The sequence below is a fragment of the Bombus vosnesenskii genome, unplaced genomic scaffold, assembly GCF_011952255.1.
Source record: "Bombus vosnesenskii isolate JDL3184/JDL3185 unplaced genomic scaffold, Bvos_JDL3184-5_v1.1 scf7180000013352, whole genome shotgun sequence".
NCBI classification, from domain to species: Eukaryota; Metazoa; Arthropoda; class Insecta; order Hymenoptera; family Apidae; genus Bombus; species Bombus vosnesenskii.
Genome location: NW_022882988.1, coordinates 141594 through 157990, shown reverse-complemented (window position 1 = coordinate 157990; position 16397 = coordinate 141594). Strand labels below are relative to the sequence as shown.

At 30.1% G+C, this 16397-nt stretch overlaps 3 protein-coding genes across 9 annotated transcripts; 2 read left to right on the top strand and 1 right to left on the bottom strand.

Annotated features, from left to right (window-relative positions):
* Positions 1-452: 452 nt before the first annotated feature.
* LOC117236842 (ataxin-2 homolog) lies at positions 453-6348 on the top strand. Of its 2 annotated transcripts, none has more exons than XM_033500167.1 (9): positions 453-1160; positions 1311-1419; positions 1551-1877; positions 1965-2201; positions 2282-2594; positions 2678-2982; positions 3057-3590; positions 3666-3846; positions 3968-6348. In XM_033500167.1, the coding sequence occupies exons 1-9, from the start codon at positions 1123-1125 to the stop codon at positions 4504-4506; spliced, it is 2583 nt and encodes an 860-aa protein (XP_033356058.1). In that variant the 5' UTR covers positions 453-1122; the 3' UTR covers positions 4507-6348. The 2 variants fall into 2 exon arrangements, with proteins under 2 accessions (XP_033356058.1, XP_033356059.1); XM_033500168.1 differs by having other exon boundaries at positions 455-1160; positions 3666-3834.
* A 284-nt stretch (positions 6349-6632) lies between these two features.
* On the top strand, positions 6633-12821 carry LOC117236843 (ATP-dependent RNA helicase DDX55). Of its 4 annotated transcripts, none has more exons than XM_033500172.1 (8): positions 6633-6873; positions 7004-7111; positions 7211-7483; positions 7562-7920; positions 7986-8183; positions 8246-8936; positions 9024-9089; positions 10310-10445. In XM_033500172.1, the coding sequence occupies exons 1-7, from the start codon at positions 6775-6777 to the stop codon at positions 9063-9065; spliced, it is 1770 nt and encodes a 589-aa protein (XP_033356063.1). In that variant the 5' UTR covers positions 6633-6774; the 3' UTR covers positions 9066-9089; positions 10310-10445. The 4 variants fall into 4 exon arrangements, with proteins under 4 accessions (XP_033356063.1, XP_033356062.1, XP_033356061.1 ...); XM_033500171.1 differs by lacking the exon at positions 10310-10445 and adding an exon at positions 10036-10113; XM_033500170.1 differs by lacking the exons at positions 6633-6873; positions 7004-7111; positions 7211-7483; positions 7562-7920; positions 7986-8183 and adding exons at positions 10721-12163; positions 12250-12821 and having other exon boundaries at positions 8796-8936; positions 10310-10599.
* A 763-nt stretch (positions 12822-13584) lies between these two features.
* On the bottom strand, positions 13585-16358 carry LOC117236845 (putative uncharacterized protein DDB_G0274405). Of its 3 annotated transcripts, XM_033500177.1 has the most exons (7): positions 16153-16358; positions 15289-15723; positions 14807-15173; positions 14466-14737; positions 14147-14399; positions 13854-14089; positions 13585-13740 (listed from the first exon to the last, which is right to left on the bottom strand). In XM_033500177.1, the coding sequence occupies exons 2-6, from the start codon at positions 15706-15708 to the stop codon at positions 13965-13967; spliced, it is 1437 nt and encodes a 478-aa protein (XP_033356068.1). In that variant the 5' UTR covers positions 15709-15723; positions 16153-16358; the 3' UTR covers positions 13585-13740; positions 13854-13964. The 3 variants fall into 3 exon arrangements, with proteins under 3 accessions (XP_033356068.1, XP_033356066.1, XP_033356067.1); XM_033500175.1 differs by having other exon boundaries at positions 14466-15173; XM_033500176.1 differs by lacking the exon at positions 16153-16358 and adding an exon at positions 15921-15938 and having other exon boundaries at positions 14466-15173.
* Between the last annotated feature and the right edge of the window lie 39 nt (positions 16359-16397).

Genomic DNA, 16397 nt, shown 5'->3' with positions numbered 1-16397 from the left:
TTTGAATGGATAATTCAAGGCGTACATATATTGGGTCAAGTGGACGATTTCATTTCCGATAGAACAAAGAATATTATTCGAAAATTGCACACAGTTTATAACGAGAATCAGAGATGAGAGAAATAGAGATGCGTATGGACAAGTTGATCGAAGTTTAAAATGAAATTACTAGATATATAACACATCAATTTTTTTTAGACCGACTGAAATATAAATATGTTATGGAATATTTTGAAAAATATAATTCAATTTACAAGTTTTCGAATAATCTTCAATAACAAAATCCTTCCTAAATATATATGGGTTACTATAAGTAATAATTAAAGCTGCATTTTCACCAGAAAAGGAAGTCTCAATGAAAGTAGGTTCTTTAAGAAAGAGCATTGCGAATGATCTTTATCAGAATTTGCATTAACTTCTCACTAGGTGGCGACTGTATTTGACAGTCACCGGGATCAGGTTGATCAGGCGACTTGTGCTAAGTTTTATCGTTTACCACATGTTGATTAATTAAATAGAAATACAATTTCGTGGCCGAAATCATTATTTGGGGCTACCGTTGTTCGTTTCTTAACTCCGTTAACGCAAAAATTCCATAAAGGTGATTTCCTGCGTAAAGAGAACGGAGTTACGTCACGCACTAGCAAGATATCGTGTGTCGAGCAGACCGTGTTCCCCCGTACGTCTCTTCGAATCAAAGTGTTCCTGCTTTCTTTGCTTACACTCTTGTGTCTGTCAAAATCCGAAAGTCACGCACGCGCTAGACTTTCGCGAACGAGTGTTTAGATAACCATTGGAGCATAACCTATAAACGATTGTGATTCGAAAACCGATCGTGAATGTTGGTAGTTGTTGTAGCTAATACCTCCTGTCAATCATTTTGGGGTCGAAAAATATTTGAAATTGAAATTTTAAATATCTAACGAGGAGTTCGTTGAAGAAGAAAAAAGTCGTTAATACCTCCCTGCGTTGGGATATTCGATCGAAAATATTTTTTGACGTTAAGTAGTCACCGGGAAATTAGTCAAAATTCCGGTCCCCACTAGGAAACGAGAAGGTCCGCAACAAACCGGCGGCAGAATTCCACCAACCACTGGCGAAGAATCCTCGTCGAGTGGCAAAATGAATAGCAAAAGAAAGAATCGTTCAAACACAAACAGGTATCTTTTTCTTTTGTTTCATTATATATCTTCCATATCTTTCTTTATCCCTTTCAAACTGAACAAATTTTAAATGTTCAACTACTAAACTTTTTCGTTTCTTGATATTTAAAGACAATATTGGATTTATAAATATGATTTTATTTTCAGATCACCACGTGCTCGTGGTCCACAAGAAAGATGTGTTGCTGCTGAAGGGGTATATAATAATGCCCATTTTATGCATGCCATAACCAGTCATGTTGGCAATGTTGTACAGGTAATAGATTTATTTGATAAGAATAAACAAAGACCATATTTTTTTCTGACTTTCTTCATTAATAAAACATATAAAATATAAATTTTGTAAGCTCTTTTCATATTTATTGTAATATATTTGTATTATCGCAGATTCAAACATTAAATGGTTCAATGTATGAAGGTATTTTTCGCACTTTCTCAAGCCAATTTGATGTTGTCTTAGAAATGGCACATCGTGTGGAAGTTACAGGAAAATTTAGTGTAGATAGTGTAGTAGAGAAATTAATTTTTAAACCACAAGATATTATTACTATGTCTGCCAAGGATATTGATTTAGATTATGCTACACGTGATGGGTTTAGAACAGACACTTCTATTAGTAAATATAATGGTGTAGTTGGTGAGAAAGAATTGGAACCTTGGGATGCTCCTCCTGCTACTATGAATGGAGATGATTTAAAATTGGATGGTACAACAGTAAGTACATAATATTTATAATAATAAAAAGAATATAAATACATATATAAGTAATGTATTCATGTATACATATAAAATTAACTTTAGAATGGGTGGGATGCTAATGATATGTTTCGCAAAAATGAACAAAAGTATGGTGTTCAAACAACATATGAACCAACTTTAGCTGCTTATACATTACCACTTCAGAGGAAAGATACAAAAGATTACAAAGAACAAGAACAAAAGGCTGCAGAAATTGCAAATGAAATAGAGTCACAGCCAAATTACAAAGCTAGACTAGAACTGGAAAATGGCGATGAAGAAGAGAGATTTGCAGCCGTGGTGCAGTTTCTTGCTACTGTTATAATTATATTTAGAAAGTGTGGAATTATTTATCTTCTATTAATTTTACATAATTTTAGGTGAGACCTACTGAAGGTAAATATATTCCACCTCCACTGAAGAAGAAAAATGGAAATAGTGCAAAGCTGATGAGATCTAGTGAACCACCGCCTTCGCCAGGACCTGCAACTGCTAATAAAAATGTCTTTAATCAACAATCTCCGTCCAACGTAAATGTGAACATTCCTCCAAATTCGAATCTTCCTATTGGAATGCAAAGTGCTCATCCTTCGGTACAACATCCAGTATCAATAAGCCTGGGACTAGTGGTTACATATAACAACCCTCCACCACCATTTGTGCCTACACCAGCAACACAACCACCACCACCAGGTACTAATGACATTCATAACAATAAAATATAGAAACATAAAAATAATTCGTACATTTTCTTTTAAACAAATTTATATTTATAGTACCTGTGATTCAACAATCACAACCGCAATCTCAGGCAACACCTTCTGTACCACAAGTCAGTTTTCCACCACAGCAACAACAGACATCATCATCCAAAATAAATACAGAAAAGCGTGAACGGCCCGGCAGACAACAAGTGTATCAAGCAGATAAAGCACCACCAGCACCATTCCCACAAACGAATGTTACTACTGCTCATCAACAGCAGCAGTCATCGCATCAACAGCATGGTCAATTACAACAACAAAATTCTGTTGAAGGACAACGATGTGAGATAGTTTCCCATAAATCAGATCATAGAAAAGTAATACTTTTTCTATAAATTATATTTAAGCTACTTTATGTGTACAAAATTATGGAACGTATATATCGTTAAAGGTACCAACACCACGTAGTAGAGAAGAACAACATTCAGAATTGAGGCAATTTGCATCAGAGTTCAAATTAGCAGAAACACCAGCACAAGATACACCACCTGTTACCAGAAAGCAACAACACCAACATCAGCAAGATACTCATACTTCACCTCAAATTACTCAGACACATCATCAATCATCACATCAGCACACAACGTCACAATCATCGCAACAGCAACCGCAACAGCAACAACAGCAACAGCAACAGCATCCAAACCCTCCACAACAGCAGCAACAACAACAACAACAATCACATCAAAATCAAACTGTTCCAGAAGAAACTGTGGTCACTAGTAAACCACCACCAGGTCCATTACCATTGCGATCTACAAGTCCTCCCCAATCACAACAACAACAACAAACTTCTACAAACACCCCCCCTGTAACCCAAGCCCCACAAGAAGCTACTGCCGATAAAATAACGACAGCTTTCAAAAAATCTACGTTAAACCCAAATGCTAAAGAATTCAATCCAAATACTAAAGCTTTCACGCCGGTAAGCTACCACTTATTAGATTAGAAATTAGCGATAATGTAATATTGAATTATAATATAAATATTATACCTTCAGCGATCTCCAAGTACACCAACACCAAGTAGACCACACACACCACAAACACCTCAATATACTGGAGCAACTATGCCTACAACTGTAGTCATGCCAGCATATGTAATGACTAGCCAACCACCAACTGCGTTCAGTCAGCCACCGACTCAACCTGTGACAAGGTTCCGGAAGGGTCAGTATCTAGGTATCTGCATCTTATTTCCAATATTCTATTTATTAATAAATGTTTTATATTCAATTTTTTTCCAAAACATAGATCTCTTTCGAGATAATCATAAAATTGCATGTTATTCTGCTTATTTCAGTACCAGTAATGCATGCGCAACATCGTGCTCAAGATATAGCCTCTCAGATGCAAGTAGTAGCAGCAACTGGACAACCTTTAATGGCACCAGCACCTCTACATCCACCATTCCAGGTGCCTTATCCTACTCAACCAGCATATCAACAGATGGTACGCATGGTTCAGGCACCACCACCACCGCCACATATGGCAACACCTTATCATCACCATGACTCACCAGGACCACAGGCTCCTGGTATTCAGTACATGGGTCCACATACACATCCACACCCTCATGTTGCTCAACAACCACCAAGTCAAACCCCCTCTCCAGCTAATCCTAATCCACCACACACACCAGGCACTTACAATCCTCCTGGTACTCCACAACCCACATATCCTCCACCACCTCCTCAAGGCCATGCTCCAAGTTATCCAATAATGTGTCCTATAATTCCTCCTCATATACCAATACCACCCCAACATATGCAATACTTGCCGCCACAACCACCTCCAGGAGCGCAGCAAACTATACCAGTGATTTTGCCGCACAATCAGTAGCTGCAATCAGAAACGGAAAGAAGAAGAAACTACTAGTATTCTGCAGAGGTAGAATAAAGTTTATAAATTTAAGTTACTTTCATGATGGCGTTAGGCACTTAAAATGACTTTCTTGCTTGTTCTATGTGTCGATATATCTATAAGCAATTTTATAAGTTTCACTCTCCTTTCTTTTCTCTATTAATAATAGCAATATCATTCCAAACTCAAAACAAAAATAGTATGCGTTTTATTTAATTCAGATAATAATCAGCCACTTTTACAAAAAAGAAAAATTTATAAAATAGTAATAACCTAAAATGAAGTGCTAATCATCTTGAAAGTGACTTTGAAGTGGGTTAGTTAATTACAGAGGACCCACAATGACATTTAGTCCCTCAAATTGTATTTAAATCTTAATCATATGAGACAGATTTCAGTATACAATTTACCATGGTGTACTACTATATTATTAATTTAAATGTTACAACAAAAAACAAACATAATCTTTGAGATTAATTTATAGAAATATATGAAATGTAAAAGGAAAATTGGCAAACAAACAATTTCAAAATTGTATTGGTAGGTGGTGCCTATGCATTATATTAGGAAATGAAAGAAATGAGGGACTGTGACTATAAAATACTGCAAGAAATATTAAAATTAAAGAAATTTCACTTTTAATTATTATAGCTCACACTACTTTGTAAACATTCATTAAACCAAAATTCAACCTGTAAGGTTGATACAGAGAGCTATCCAATAGTCTGGTAGTGAATGTATCTTCGGAGATTTGAGTACTCAAAAACGGAGTAATTGTGAACATCACGCGAGTAAAACTTTTTTTTACACAAAGTAATTATTGGTATAATGTAAAAAATAGAACATATGACATATTTTTCTGCTCGCGCTTTCATATTTGATATCTTGCTGCAGTGGATAAGAAGCACAGGAACAGGTCGATATAATTCTTCAAAATTTCATTAAATTGCGTTTAATTGTACAAAATTAAATGACATGATATTGAAATAATTGAAGTCAACTTTCAAATTTTGCGATTTGTTGATGACGGATTTTGTTATGAGATGCTAATACATAAGATCCTCAAAGCAAAGAATAAATCTAATTAGAAAAAATGTATAAGAGAAAAAGGATCTGGCAAGTAACGTTTAAAACGACCCGACAGACGATCCTGTCGTGAAAAAAAACCATCTGCATATATAAAGAGGTACAAATGTATTAGTTTTTGTTTAGTGATTTAAAATATAAAATTTCGATATCCTTTTTTTATGCAATAACATGTTTACAGTAATATTTATCGATCTTATATTCGTAAAAAAAAAAATAGATAAAAGTAGTAGAAATAGATTTAAAAATGATACAAGGAACATTACATTGATTATATTCAATTTTTAAATTAAATTTTCTTCTTCTCAAGCTTAATTTAGATAAGTATTACGTAATCTATGTAATGTCTTTATAAATGAGCATTATTTTTTATTATAGATAACATGAATTATAAATTAAGGAAAGTATTGAAGAAATTTTCAGAAAGGTAACAATATTTTATTGTCCACTAGATTGAAGAATTTATTGCGTCGAATATTTAAAATTGTTATAACAATTAAATATATTGTGTACCTCTTGTGTATAAACAAACACTGTCAGATAGTATGGCATTGAAAAAAAAACAAATTGAATTACGGCCTTAGACCTAGTCGTGTACATAAAAGAAATAAAGGCAAGGACGATCCTTATCTGAGAGATAGTTGAATGTGTGGCATCGTTAGACACAAATTTTATATGGAAGAGATTTAAAAAAAAACATCAAAATAAACTCAATGCGTTAAAAGCCAATTTGTACATGATGGTTTATTTATTTTTAACTTCCTATAAAATGTTTCAAGATCTAAATTTTAATCACGAAAACTTGTTGAATACGTTTTATTTATATCTCTTTCCTTTTATAATTACATTTTACATTTAATTTAATATAAAGTTTCCACATCTCGCAGTAAACACATTTCAAAAATATTAAATATATCCTAAAACTAAAGATTGATTTATATAAATGATATTTGAAAAATCTACGATAAGGTTATTAAGGTATTCTATATGTACGTATAAATCATCTACAATCTGATTTACATTGTACTTTATACTAGTAGTAATGGCATGTTCAACATAACCTATAAAACTCTATTAAATTATGTTTGAAAAAAAGTAACGTTAAAATTATATATTTTTTAATTTTTTAACTTACTTTAACTTAAAATTTTACAATTCATAATGAAAACACAAAATTGGAAAGAATTAGAGTTGCCTTTAAGTGATTCTGTATTAAAAACCATTGAAAAGTTGGACTTTCCTTATATGACACCTGTGCAGGTAAATTATAGCAATCAAAATTATAAAGTTATGACAAATTTTAGATTTGAATCCTTTGATAAAATAATATTTATAGTTTAAAATAGTTACAAATTTTGTAAATTTGAAATTTTGTTTAAATTATACACAGGCAGCTTCCATACCATTACTATTAAAAGGAAAAGATGTTGCTGCAGAAGCAGTAACAGGGAGTGGAAAAACAATTGCGTTTTTAGTTCCACTCTTAGAGATATTGCAGGTATCATATGAAATCTACAACCTGTGATTATTTTTGTTTAATACATATTTATATATTTTGGATAAAAAAGTAATCATTATTTACTTAAATTTAAAACAGAAAAGAAATGAGAAATGGAAACCTATAGAAATTGGAGCAATAATAATCAGTCCTACAAGAGAATTGGCTATCCAAATAAATGAAGTTTTGCAAAAGTTTCTAGACAATATACCAGATTTAAAACAAGTATTACTTGTTGGTGGTACAACAATTGCAGAAGATGCAGATAAACTTAAAGCTGGAGCAAATATTATTGTAGCCACACCTGGTCGATTAGAAGATATGTTGTCTAATTGTAAAAGTATAAACTTGACAGCATATGTAAAATCTTTGGTAACTAATATTTAAGTATAAAATATGTTTTTATAGTAATATTTTGTTTAAATTAATTATTAGCAATATTACTCATAGGAAGTACTGATCTTAGATGAAGCTGACAGACTATTAGATCTAGGATTTTCTGCAACGTTAGATACAATATTATCTTATTTACCACGTCTCAGAAGAACAGGTTTATTTTCTGCAACTCAAACAAAGGAATTGCAGCAGTTAATAAGAGCTGGGCTTAGAAACCCAGCTGTGATAACTGTTAAAGAAAAACCAAATATTTCTACACCTACGAATTTAATAAATAATTATGTCATTGTAAATGCTGAATATAAATTATCTATAATGATAGATTTTATTCAGCGTAAAGGGATTAATTTAAAATATATGATTTTTTTATCTACTTGTGCTTGTGTTGATTATTTTAGTCATGTTGCACAAACGTAAGTTATAAACCATTTAGGTACATTTCTGTCAAGATACATCTTATAACGTGTTTTGGTTTTAGAATGTTGCCGACTATTCAAGTATTTGCAATTCATGGCAAAATGAAAAACAAGCGGTACAAAGTATTCAACGATTTTCGATCTATTGAAAGTGGAATTTTAATTTGTACAGATGTAATGGCTCGTGGTATTGACATTTCAGAAGTTGATTGGGTATTACAATATGATCCTCCATGTTCAGCAAGTAGTTTTGTTCATAGGTAAGAGTAGATCTAACTTTAAAATTTCTTATTATTTATAATTTTGTTGTAACTTGCTCTAGATGTGGTAGAACTGCTAGAATAGGTAACGAAGGAAATGCATTGTTATTTCTCTTAAAAACAGAAGATGCATACGTAGAATTTATTAAAAGAAATCAAAAAGTAGATCTACAGCAAATAGTTTTGGAGCCATCCATTATTTCATACAAAAAGTGTTTAACGTGTATGAGAAATTTACAAAAACAAGATCGCTCTCTTTTTGACAAGGCCAACAGAGCATTTGTATCATATGTACAGGCATACAACAAGCATGAATGTAATTTAATATTAAGATTGAAAGATATTGATCTAGGAAAGCTTGCAATGGGTTTTGGGTTATTACGAATGCCTCGTATGCCAGAACTTAAAGGAAAAGATATATCAAATTTTCAAGAAGAAGATACTGATATCAATTCAATTACATATTCAGATAAACAAAAAGAAAAAAGTCGTTTAGAAAAATTAAAGATTTTTCGAGACACCGGAGTATGGCCTAAGGCACAGAAACGTAAATGTAAACAAACTGAACCATGGTCTGAAAATAAAAAAAAGAAAATGGAAAAGCAAGAAAACCGTAAAAAAAGGAAAGAGAAAAAACTGAAGCAGAAGATGTCAGAAAACTCAACAAAAAAGCGAAAAAAAAAGATGAATGAACAAGATATCAAAGATTTAGCAAAAGACATAGCATTAATTAAAAAGTTAAAAAAGAAAAAGGTACGTTTAATATAATTTTTGAAATGAAAATTTCCTTAAAAAATAAACCCTCATATATATATTTTTAAAGAAGAGTAATTATTTCAGATTTCACAAGAAGAATTTGATACCGCTTTTGGAACTGATTGAAAAATTTAATGGATATAGCAGAAGGTAAACAATACATGCTGAAGTTATATTCAAATGAGCCTTTTTTGTATATATTCAGTATACAGATAAAGAAGCATGTATATATTATAGAATTCTTCAAACATTTGTATTATTTTCATGTATAGTTTATTTATTGATAGTACTACTCAAATTATAACAAATCTTCTCTGTTAAAATAAGTATATTTTAATTTTCTTTACAATAAAAATTTTTTATAAAAATGAAGAAAATAATTTATACCATATTACACATGTTAGATAAATAAAAAATATTAATATATATCTTTTCCTACATAATAAGATAACACTGAACTCTGAATTGAATATGTGAAGTATTCTGAGTATTGTGAAAATGTATGATATATAGTGTATGTATATGTGAAATCTTTTTGAAGGAAGATTTCATTATGTGAGTGGGCCCCACTTATCGAGTATAGTAGAAGGGGGGGACATAAGCACTGCTTTAATGTGGCATAGTGATGAGTCACACGTTTGTGCAAGTGTCAACTGGGTGTAACAAATATAATTTCAATTTTTATAATAAAAAATAAGAAATTGATTAGAAATGAATAATACAGATGTAAATGATCGTCCGAAATGGTTGCTAGAATTGGAAAATCGGAAAAGAAAAGTGAGAATTTAAAGAAGCGATTTTAGAATATACTTAGAGATATATTTTTTCGCTTTTCCTTTGTAATATGATATCTGTTTACATTTACTATTTATTATTTTTTATATATAATTATTTATTATTATTTATTATTATTTATATATAATTCAAAACAATTTAATCATTAAGTACATTTAGTAAACTAAAAATAATATACAACCGTAGAAAATTTTATTTGAATTTATCAGTTATAAATACCTACAATTTTTAATCCTCTAGAGATTATTAATAAAATTAATTGCTTTTGAAATTTCTAAATCATTGTAATCATTTTATTCAGCCTCGATTAGCACATGAGGCTGGGGCAGGAGCACCTTGTGTTCTTTGTAAAGCTGCATGTCCAGGTTTGGATTTACATTTTTGGAGAAAAATTTGTAAAAATTGTAAATGCAGTAAAGATGATCATGATGTTGATGATGACGATTTTCCCCAATTTGATTTGTTGTTTGGGAACTCAAGAAAATATAAGAAAAAATCAATATGTAAATACCACTAAATTAAAATAATATACACAATATATATACAATATAATACCTTTTTATTAAATTTTTTAGTATTACATATAAACAGTGGAAAAGAACATGCAGAAGAAGCATTTGAATGGGTGCCACCAGATACAACAAAAGAACTTGCTATAGACTATATGAAAGCCTTACCTATGGAAAAATTACCCATTAAGGGATCACCTGGTGCAGCTCTGAGGAGACAATTATTACAAAAACAGTTACCTCTTCATGACATAGATTATAAAACTTGTGATAAGTTAAGTGAACAAGAGAAAAAACAATTTGAGAGGTATTTAGAAAATATAAAAAAATATGTGGGACAAGGAACAGTGACAAAGGTAAGATATTATTATACATTAGAAATTTAATCACCAATTAAATTTGAGTATATATAAATTAAATCAATAATACATATATTTATTTATTAATATATATATATATATATATTATTTACTATAGATATTAAGTGCTCGTCCATTTGATGGATCATTAATAACACCTGTAAATGCAACAGACCTGCAACATCATAGTCCACAAAATAAACTTAATGTGCCACCAAGCTTTGTTCAATTACGTACACCAAGCAGTTTTGCTCCAAAAAGTTCACCTAAGAAGAATTTATATGAAAATTTAAATGTACATAACTTTTCTACTCCTTTAGATACAAGTAACAGTAGTAATATTAAGAATATTCCAATTCTTGAAAAATATAATATAATCAATAAAGGTGGTGAAATTAATAAAAGTAATAGTCAAGATATTGCAAAAGATGTGCCAACAACTGAAAACTTGAAGTATTTAAATGATGCAGCAGTCACAAATGTTAGTTCTGAAGTGACATCACTTTGTACTCCATCAAGATATCACAAAGAAGTATACAAAGATGTACTAAAAAATCCATCCACCTCTCTGATACATTCAAAACCAATAAATGATAATGTTGGTATTGTAGAAGCTCTATTAGCAGATGCTTTGCTACCACCTAGTACAGTACATGCAAATGATATAGTTAGAAGTACACTAGACGAAAAGGGTCTAATGTATATACGCGAAAAGCTCACAAATAAGTATAGTAATCAAGAAAATCAAGGGCAGGTACTATCCAATATTCCCAATTTTGCAAGAAGTTCAGATTCAAACAACTCACTATGTAGAAACACTGCTTTTGGATTACAAAATGAAAATATTCCCACAAACACAAATAAAGGAGCTGATAAAACAGTTACTATTAGTAGTGTAAAATATCCTGGAATGTTAATTCCATCAAAGGATGAACTTCAAAAAATAAAAAAGGATATTCATAATTCTGGGCCAATAAAGACAGAAATGGAAATAATGAAAACCAATTCAAACTTAGTTAAATCTGATCCTTTGTATTCTACAGGTTTCAACATAGAAAATCTAACAGAATGTAAATCACAAACTCCTTCAAAAGTAGTGGAAAATTCATTTCCTTCACCAGCGTCATCATCACAAATATATCCACAGATCTTCGATATTAATAATTATCAAGCAACAGTAAATAGTTTTACAACACCATCCACCACCCTTCATTCCGAGAAATTGGAAAACCAGATTTTTCCTTATGAAACTAATTCTACAGCAAAACCATTGGAACACCATGTTCCAAATATAACACATCTTAAGAGTGTCATGGAGGAATTAACAATAGATTCTAAATCACAAAAGTGCCATAAATGTGAAGAAGGGTTCCATGTTGGTGATGTTGCAGTAATTACGGACAAAGCTAAAAATGCAGTATGGCATCCAGGGTGTTTCATGTGTAGTATGTGTAATGAATTATTAGTAGATTTGGTATACTTTTATTATAAAAACAAATTATACTGTGGTAGAGATTTAGCAACACTTTTAGGAATTCCTAGATGTTTTGCTTGTGATGAGGTATGTACAATATACTTAAAAAGGTTTCCAAAAAATTTCATCTGTACTTCATAATAATAAATTTTATATTATCTTATATTTTTCAGCTTATTTTTGTGCGAGAGTATACTGTCGCAGAAGGACATAACTATCACGTAAAACATTTTTGCTGTTGGGATTGTGATGTTCCATTGGCTGGGAAACAGTACATCACAGAAAATGATCGTCCATTATGTCTCTTGTGTTATCAAAAAACATATGCAAAAACGTGTAACATGTGTGAGAAAGTAATTGCAGCAGATCAACAAGGTGTTGCTGTTAAAGATTTAAATTTTCACGCAACAGAGGCATGTTTCCGTTGTTATATTTGTAATAAAAATTTGTTAAATGGCAGATTCGCAGTTAAAGAGAAAAAGATATTTTGTAGTAAGGAATGTATTTCAAACTTTTTGCATCCACAAATTAAATAACTAATCAGGAAATATTTCTTTATATTATACCATTTTTAATAATCTAGCATCTTTTTTTAATATTACGTGTTATTTGTTATAAAATACAGTGCATTATGTAGCTTTAATTTGTTGTACATATTTATCAGCATGAAATGTACATCATATTGAAAAACAGCATTGTACACAATCATGTGTATAAAAATATATATTTTTACTAAGTATCTAAATCATTTTTTCAACAAATATTCGTTATATACGTACATTTATATTACATTTTAAGTCATTATACAATTTATTATAAAAGATAATATATAAAACAATTTGACCTTTATCTTATTTTAGTCATTACTTTTATGTTAGAATATTTTATTACTGAAGCTCTATAATAACTTTTGCGAATGAATTAATAAAATGAGTATAATTTTAACTGTTTTCAGAAGAAAGATATATGCATTCAGAAATATCTTATAGTATTCTATCAAATTATGACTTACCAATCTTTAAGAGAATTTTAAGCAAATATAAATTATATATAAAATTACGCAAATTGTATTATATTTTATATAAAGTTTAATCCAGAAATATTAATTAATTTCTGTATATAACTAGAGCTCTACAAGCAATATATTTATTAAAAGCTCTAAATGTTTTTATAAACTCCGAAATAACAAGGAATGGTATTCTATTATTTTGATTTCTTATTTTGTACAATTTCATGAAAAAATTAATTTTAATTCATCAAAAATTAATTAAACATATCCAAAAGACATAAATCAATTTGAGATCTTTTATATTCTAAGTTTAAAGGCAGATCTGTTATAAAATCTTTTACATCATAATGAATAATTTTTATAATAACTTTTATATGTTTTTTTACTGCAATATCTCAATCTCGTAATCTCAATATATCTTTTGATATCAAATTCATTGATTATCAGTTTTTTCTGAATACATAATATGTATCTGTGTGCACAATTTTTTTTTTAAGAAAATAAATATGACATATATACTTACCACAGAAGGTAAGTAAACAAATAATATTGATGTTTTACAAATTTCTTTAACCCTTTGCCCTACAATTTAAGTTCCAACAAAGCGTACTGTAACCATCGGCAGGGTCGGTCAGACGTCGAGCCCTTTCATGATCTGTCCAAGCGTTCGAAGTTTATGTTACAAGATATTTGATAAATTATTACTACCAATTGATCGTGGACACGATTTTTAAGGGTATCTTTCTAATATTTTTCAAAAAAATATACCTACACGTCCGAATGCGGCCAAAAAAAAGAAATGTTTGTCACATGTAGCACGAAGGACGTACCACGAGTAACTCGACGTCGTAGGTTAAAGGGTTAAAAGTTCATAACACTTCATTCTGAATCACTGTCAACAACGGTTAAAACTCTTTTAAATGAACTGCGTGCTTCACGATGTTTTGTAGGCGTTTCTGGTGTTTTTGTTGATTCCTTATTTCTCTGAGCACGTGTAACACGTCCTGAAATTTTTTATTATTAAGATATTTATTTCTTATAGGTTTTATAATGCAACAAACCTTCTGAAATAATATTGCTAGTATTTAACTCAGCAACATCCTTAAGGCTTTCATTTTTTTCTTTGGCTTTTTTACATTTTTCTATGGTTGGTCTGCCATTAATTCCATTTTTTGCTAATAACTCTCTAAGACATCTTACTTTAGCAGTATTTGATTTACAATTAGTCCAAAGATCATTATAAGATTTTACATGTATTCCAGCAAGTCTAATATATTTTTTTAACAATTGTATTCTTCTGTTATCTTCAGATTTCTAGAAGAACATAAAAACATAATTTTGAAAACATAAAATATGATGCAGAAATATTATTAAACTTACTTTGGTTTTACTTTTTTCATTTTGAGAATCATCTTCACTGTCACTTTCATTTTCACTTTTGCTTTTCACAGATTTTCTATCAAATGTATTCTCTTCTGACTTTAGATCCTCTGTTATATTAGAATTTTCATCTTCACCATCCATATTTTCAACGGGTTTCTTAACTTTCTTTCTTGCTCTACCTCCCCCCTTTTTTGATTCTGTGGTTGATTTTGTAAATTTTTTATTTGCTCCTGTTTTCTTGAGTTTCTTCTTAGTTTTTGGACTATAATCTTCATCGGAAATATCGTCATTATTTTCTTCAGAGTCAGTATTTTTTGTTTTGCTGAAAGAAGTCCTACCTCTTTTTTTCTCTTTCTTTCCAATTTGTTTAGGTTTAATTTCAAGTGTCTCTTGTGAATCTGATTTATCTGCTTCAGAAGAACTAACATCAAGTTCTGAATCATTAGGTTTTGCTTTTACAATTATGGTTTTTGGCTTAAGTTGTTTATCTTTTCCACTTTCACTTTCAGAAGAACTTGAAGATTCTTTATCACTAGCACACTCTACAGAAAGTTCCAAACCTTCCACTACTTCAGCATCTTCAATTTGGAATCTTTTATTTTTCTTTTTTGATTTAACATTATTTTCTTCTTCCACTTCTGTCTTTTCTTCTATTATTGCATTATTTGTATTAAAATTTGATATAGTTTCTAAGTGTATGTTTCCCTGTCCCAAAAAAGTAAATGCAAATTATTAAAAAATATAATATTTTGAATATTAATATGTATATCGTTTAGCATTGCTTGCAGACTAAAATTTAAATACATAATTTATGCATTACCTGTTGCTTTATATCTGTTAAAATATTAGACTCATTTTCTTTTTTATTTGCAATATCATTAGTAATTGATATTTCATTATTTTTAATATCAGATACTCCAACATGTGATTCTTTTGCAGATTCATTTTTATTTTCATCTGAAACTAAGTTAATTTTGTCCTTCTTATCATCAATATTTATATTCTTTGAATTTTCTTTTACTTCTTCAGCAGTACCATTTGCTTCTGAAATATTTTCAGATATTTTTTCATCAATAGATGTACATAATTTCTTAGAAGGTAAATCTAATTTTTCCTCCTCTGAGGTTTCTTCGCGTAACCTTTTCTGCCTAAGTTCAGTTGTATCTACAGGATTATCAGAAATTTTTGAAGGTGGTATTTCATCCTGTGTTTCTTTGTCACTTTGGTCAGATTCAATCATTATTTATAAATTTATCTAAAATGAAAATTTTTGTATATACATATAAATTGAATCAGAGTAGAAAATACAAAAATAATAGAAATTAGAGAACATTATTTCTTTATAACAAATAAATTTAAAATTTACTTTATTTGATAACAAGGTTTGGTGGCAGCTGATTTAATTACATGAAAGTTAGTTTAAATAATTGTTTTCGTTTAAAACCTCCTTACTTATAATTTGTTACGTTTCGATATTATCAAACATTTAACGACATTATTAAGTATATGTAGAAGATAAAACATTAATAATTGTAAATAAGTGTTAATAGATTAGTATCAAAAAATCATAAAGTATTAACAACTTTTTTTATAGAACCTTTAACATAAAATATTTTACGTTCTAACACGTCAGTGTCAAAACAGGAAGAATAACTGAACTAACAATAAATAGTACTTAACTTACAATGTCAAAATAACCAATATATTCAATTAATTGTTTTTAAGCAACAACCGTAACGTTTGCGCGGCAAAATCTACGCGGTAACTACGTAGTCGCTATTGATTGGTTAAATTATGTACAATATAGTACTGTAATGCTCTCACATGAATTTGGCTTTATGTTTAACAATATCGATGTGTAAATTAGGAGCGAAATTTGAAATCGCCCAATCATGAAATAAAAACGACATCTATATTTTGTGCAGCGTA

Coding starts and splice junctions, on each gene's coding strand:
- LOC117236842 (XM_033500167.1), top strand. CDS start 1,123: ATGAATAGCAAAAGAAAGAATCGTTCAAACACAAACAG. Junction 1,161..1,310: donor AATCGTTCAAACACAAACAG/GTATCTTTTTCT, acceptor TTTTATTTTCAG/ATCACCACGTGCTCGTGGTC. Junction 2,595..2,677: donor AACACAACCACCACCACCAG/GTACTAATGACA, acceptor TTATATTTATAG/TACCTGTGATTCAACAATCA.
- LOC117236843 (XM_033500169.1), top strand. CDS start 9,651: ATGAATAATACAGATGTAAATGATCGTCCGAAATGGTTGCTAGAATTG. Junction 10,238..10,309: donor ATATAAGAAAAAATCAATAT/GTAAATACCACT, acceptor TAAATTTTTTAG/TATTACATATAAACAGTGGA. Junction 12,164..12,249: donor GATGTTTTGCTTGTGATGAG/GTATGTACAATA, acceptor TATATTTTTCAG/CTTATTTTTGTGCGAGAGTA.
- LOC117236845 (XM_033500175.1), bottom strand. CDS start 15,708: ATGATTGAATCTGACCAAAGTGACAAAGAAACACAGGATGAAATACCA. Junction 14,400..14,465: donor ATGAAAAAAGTAAAACCAAA/GTAAGTTTAATA, acceptor ATGTTCTTCTAG/AAATCTGAAGATAACAGAAG. Junction 14,090..14,146: donor TAGCAATATTATTTCAGAAG/GTTTGTTGCATT, acceptor AAAAAATTTCAG/GACGTGTTACACGTGCTCAG.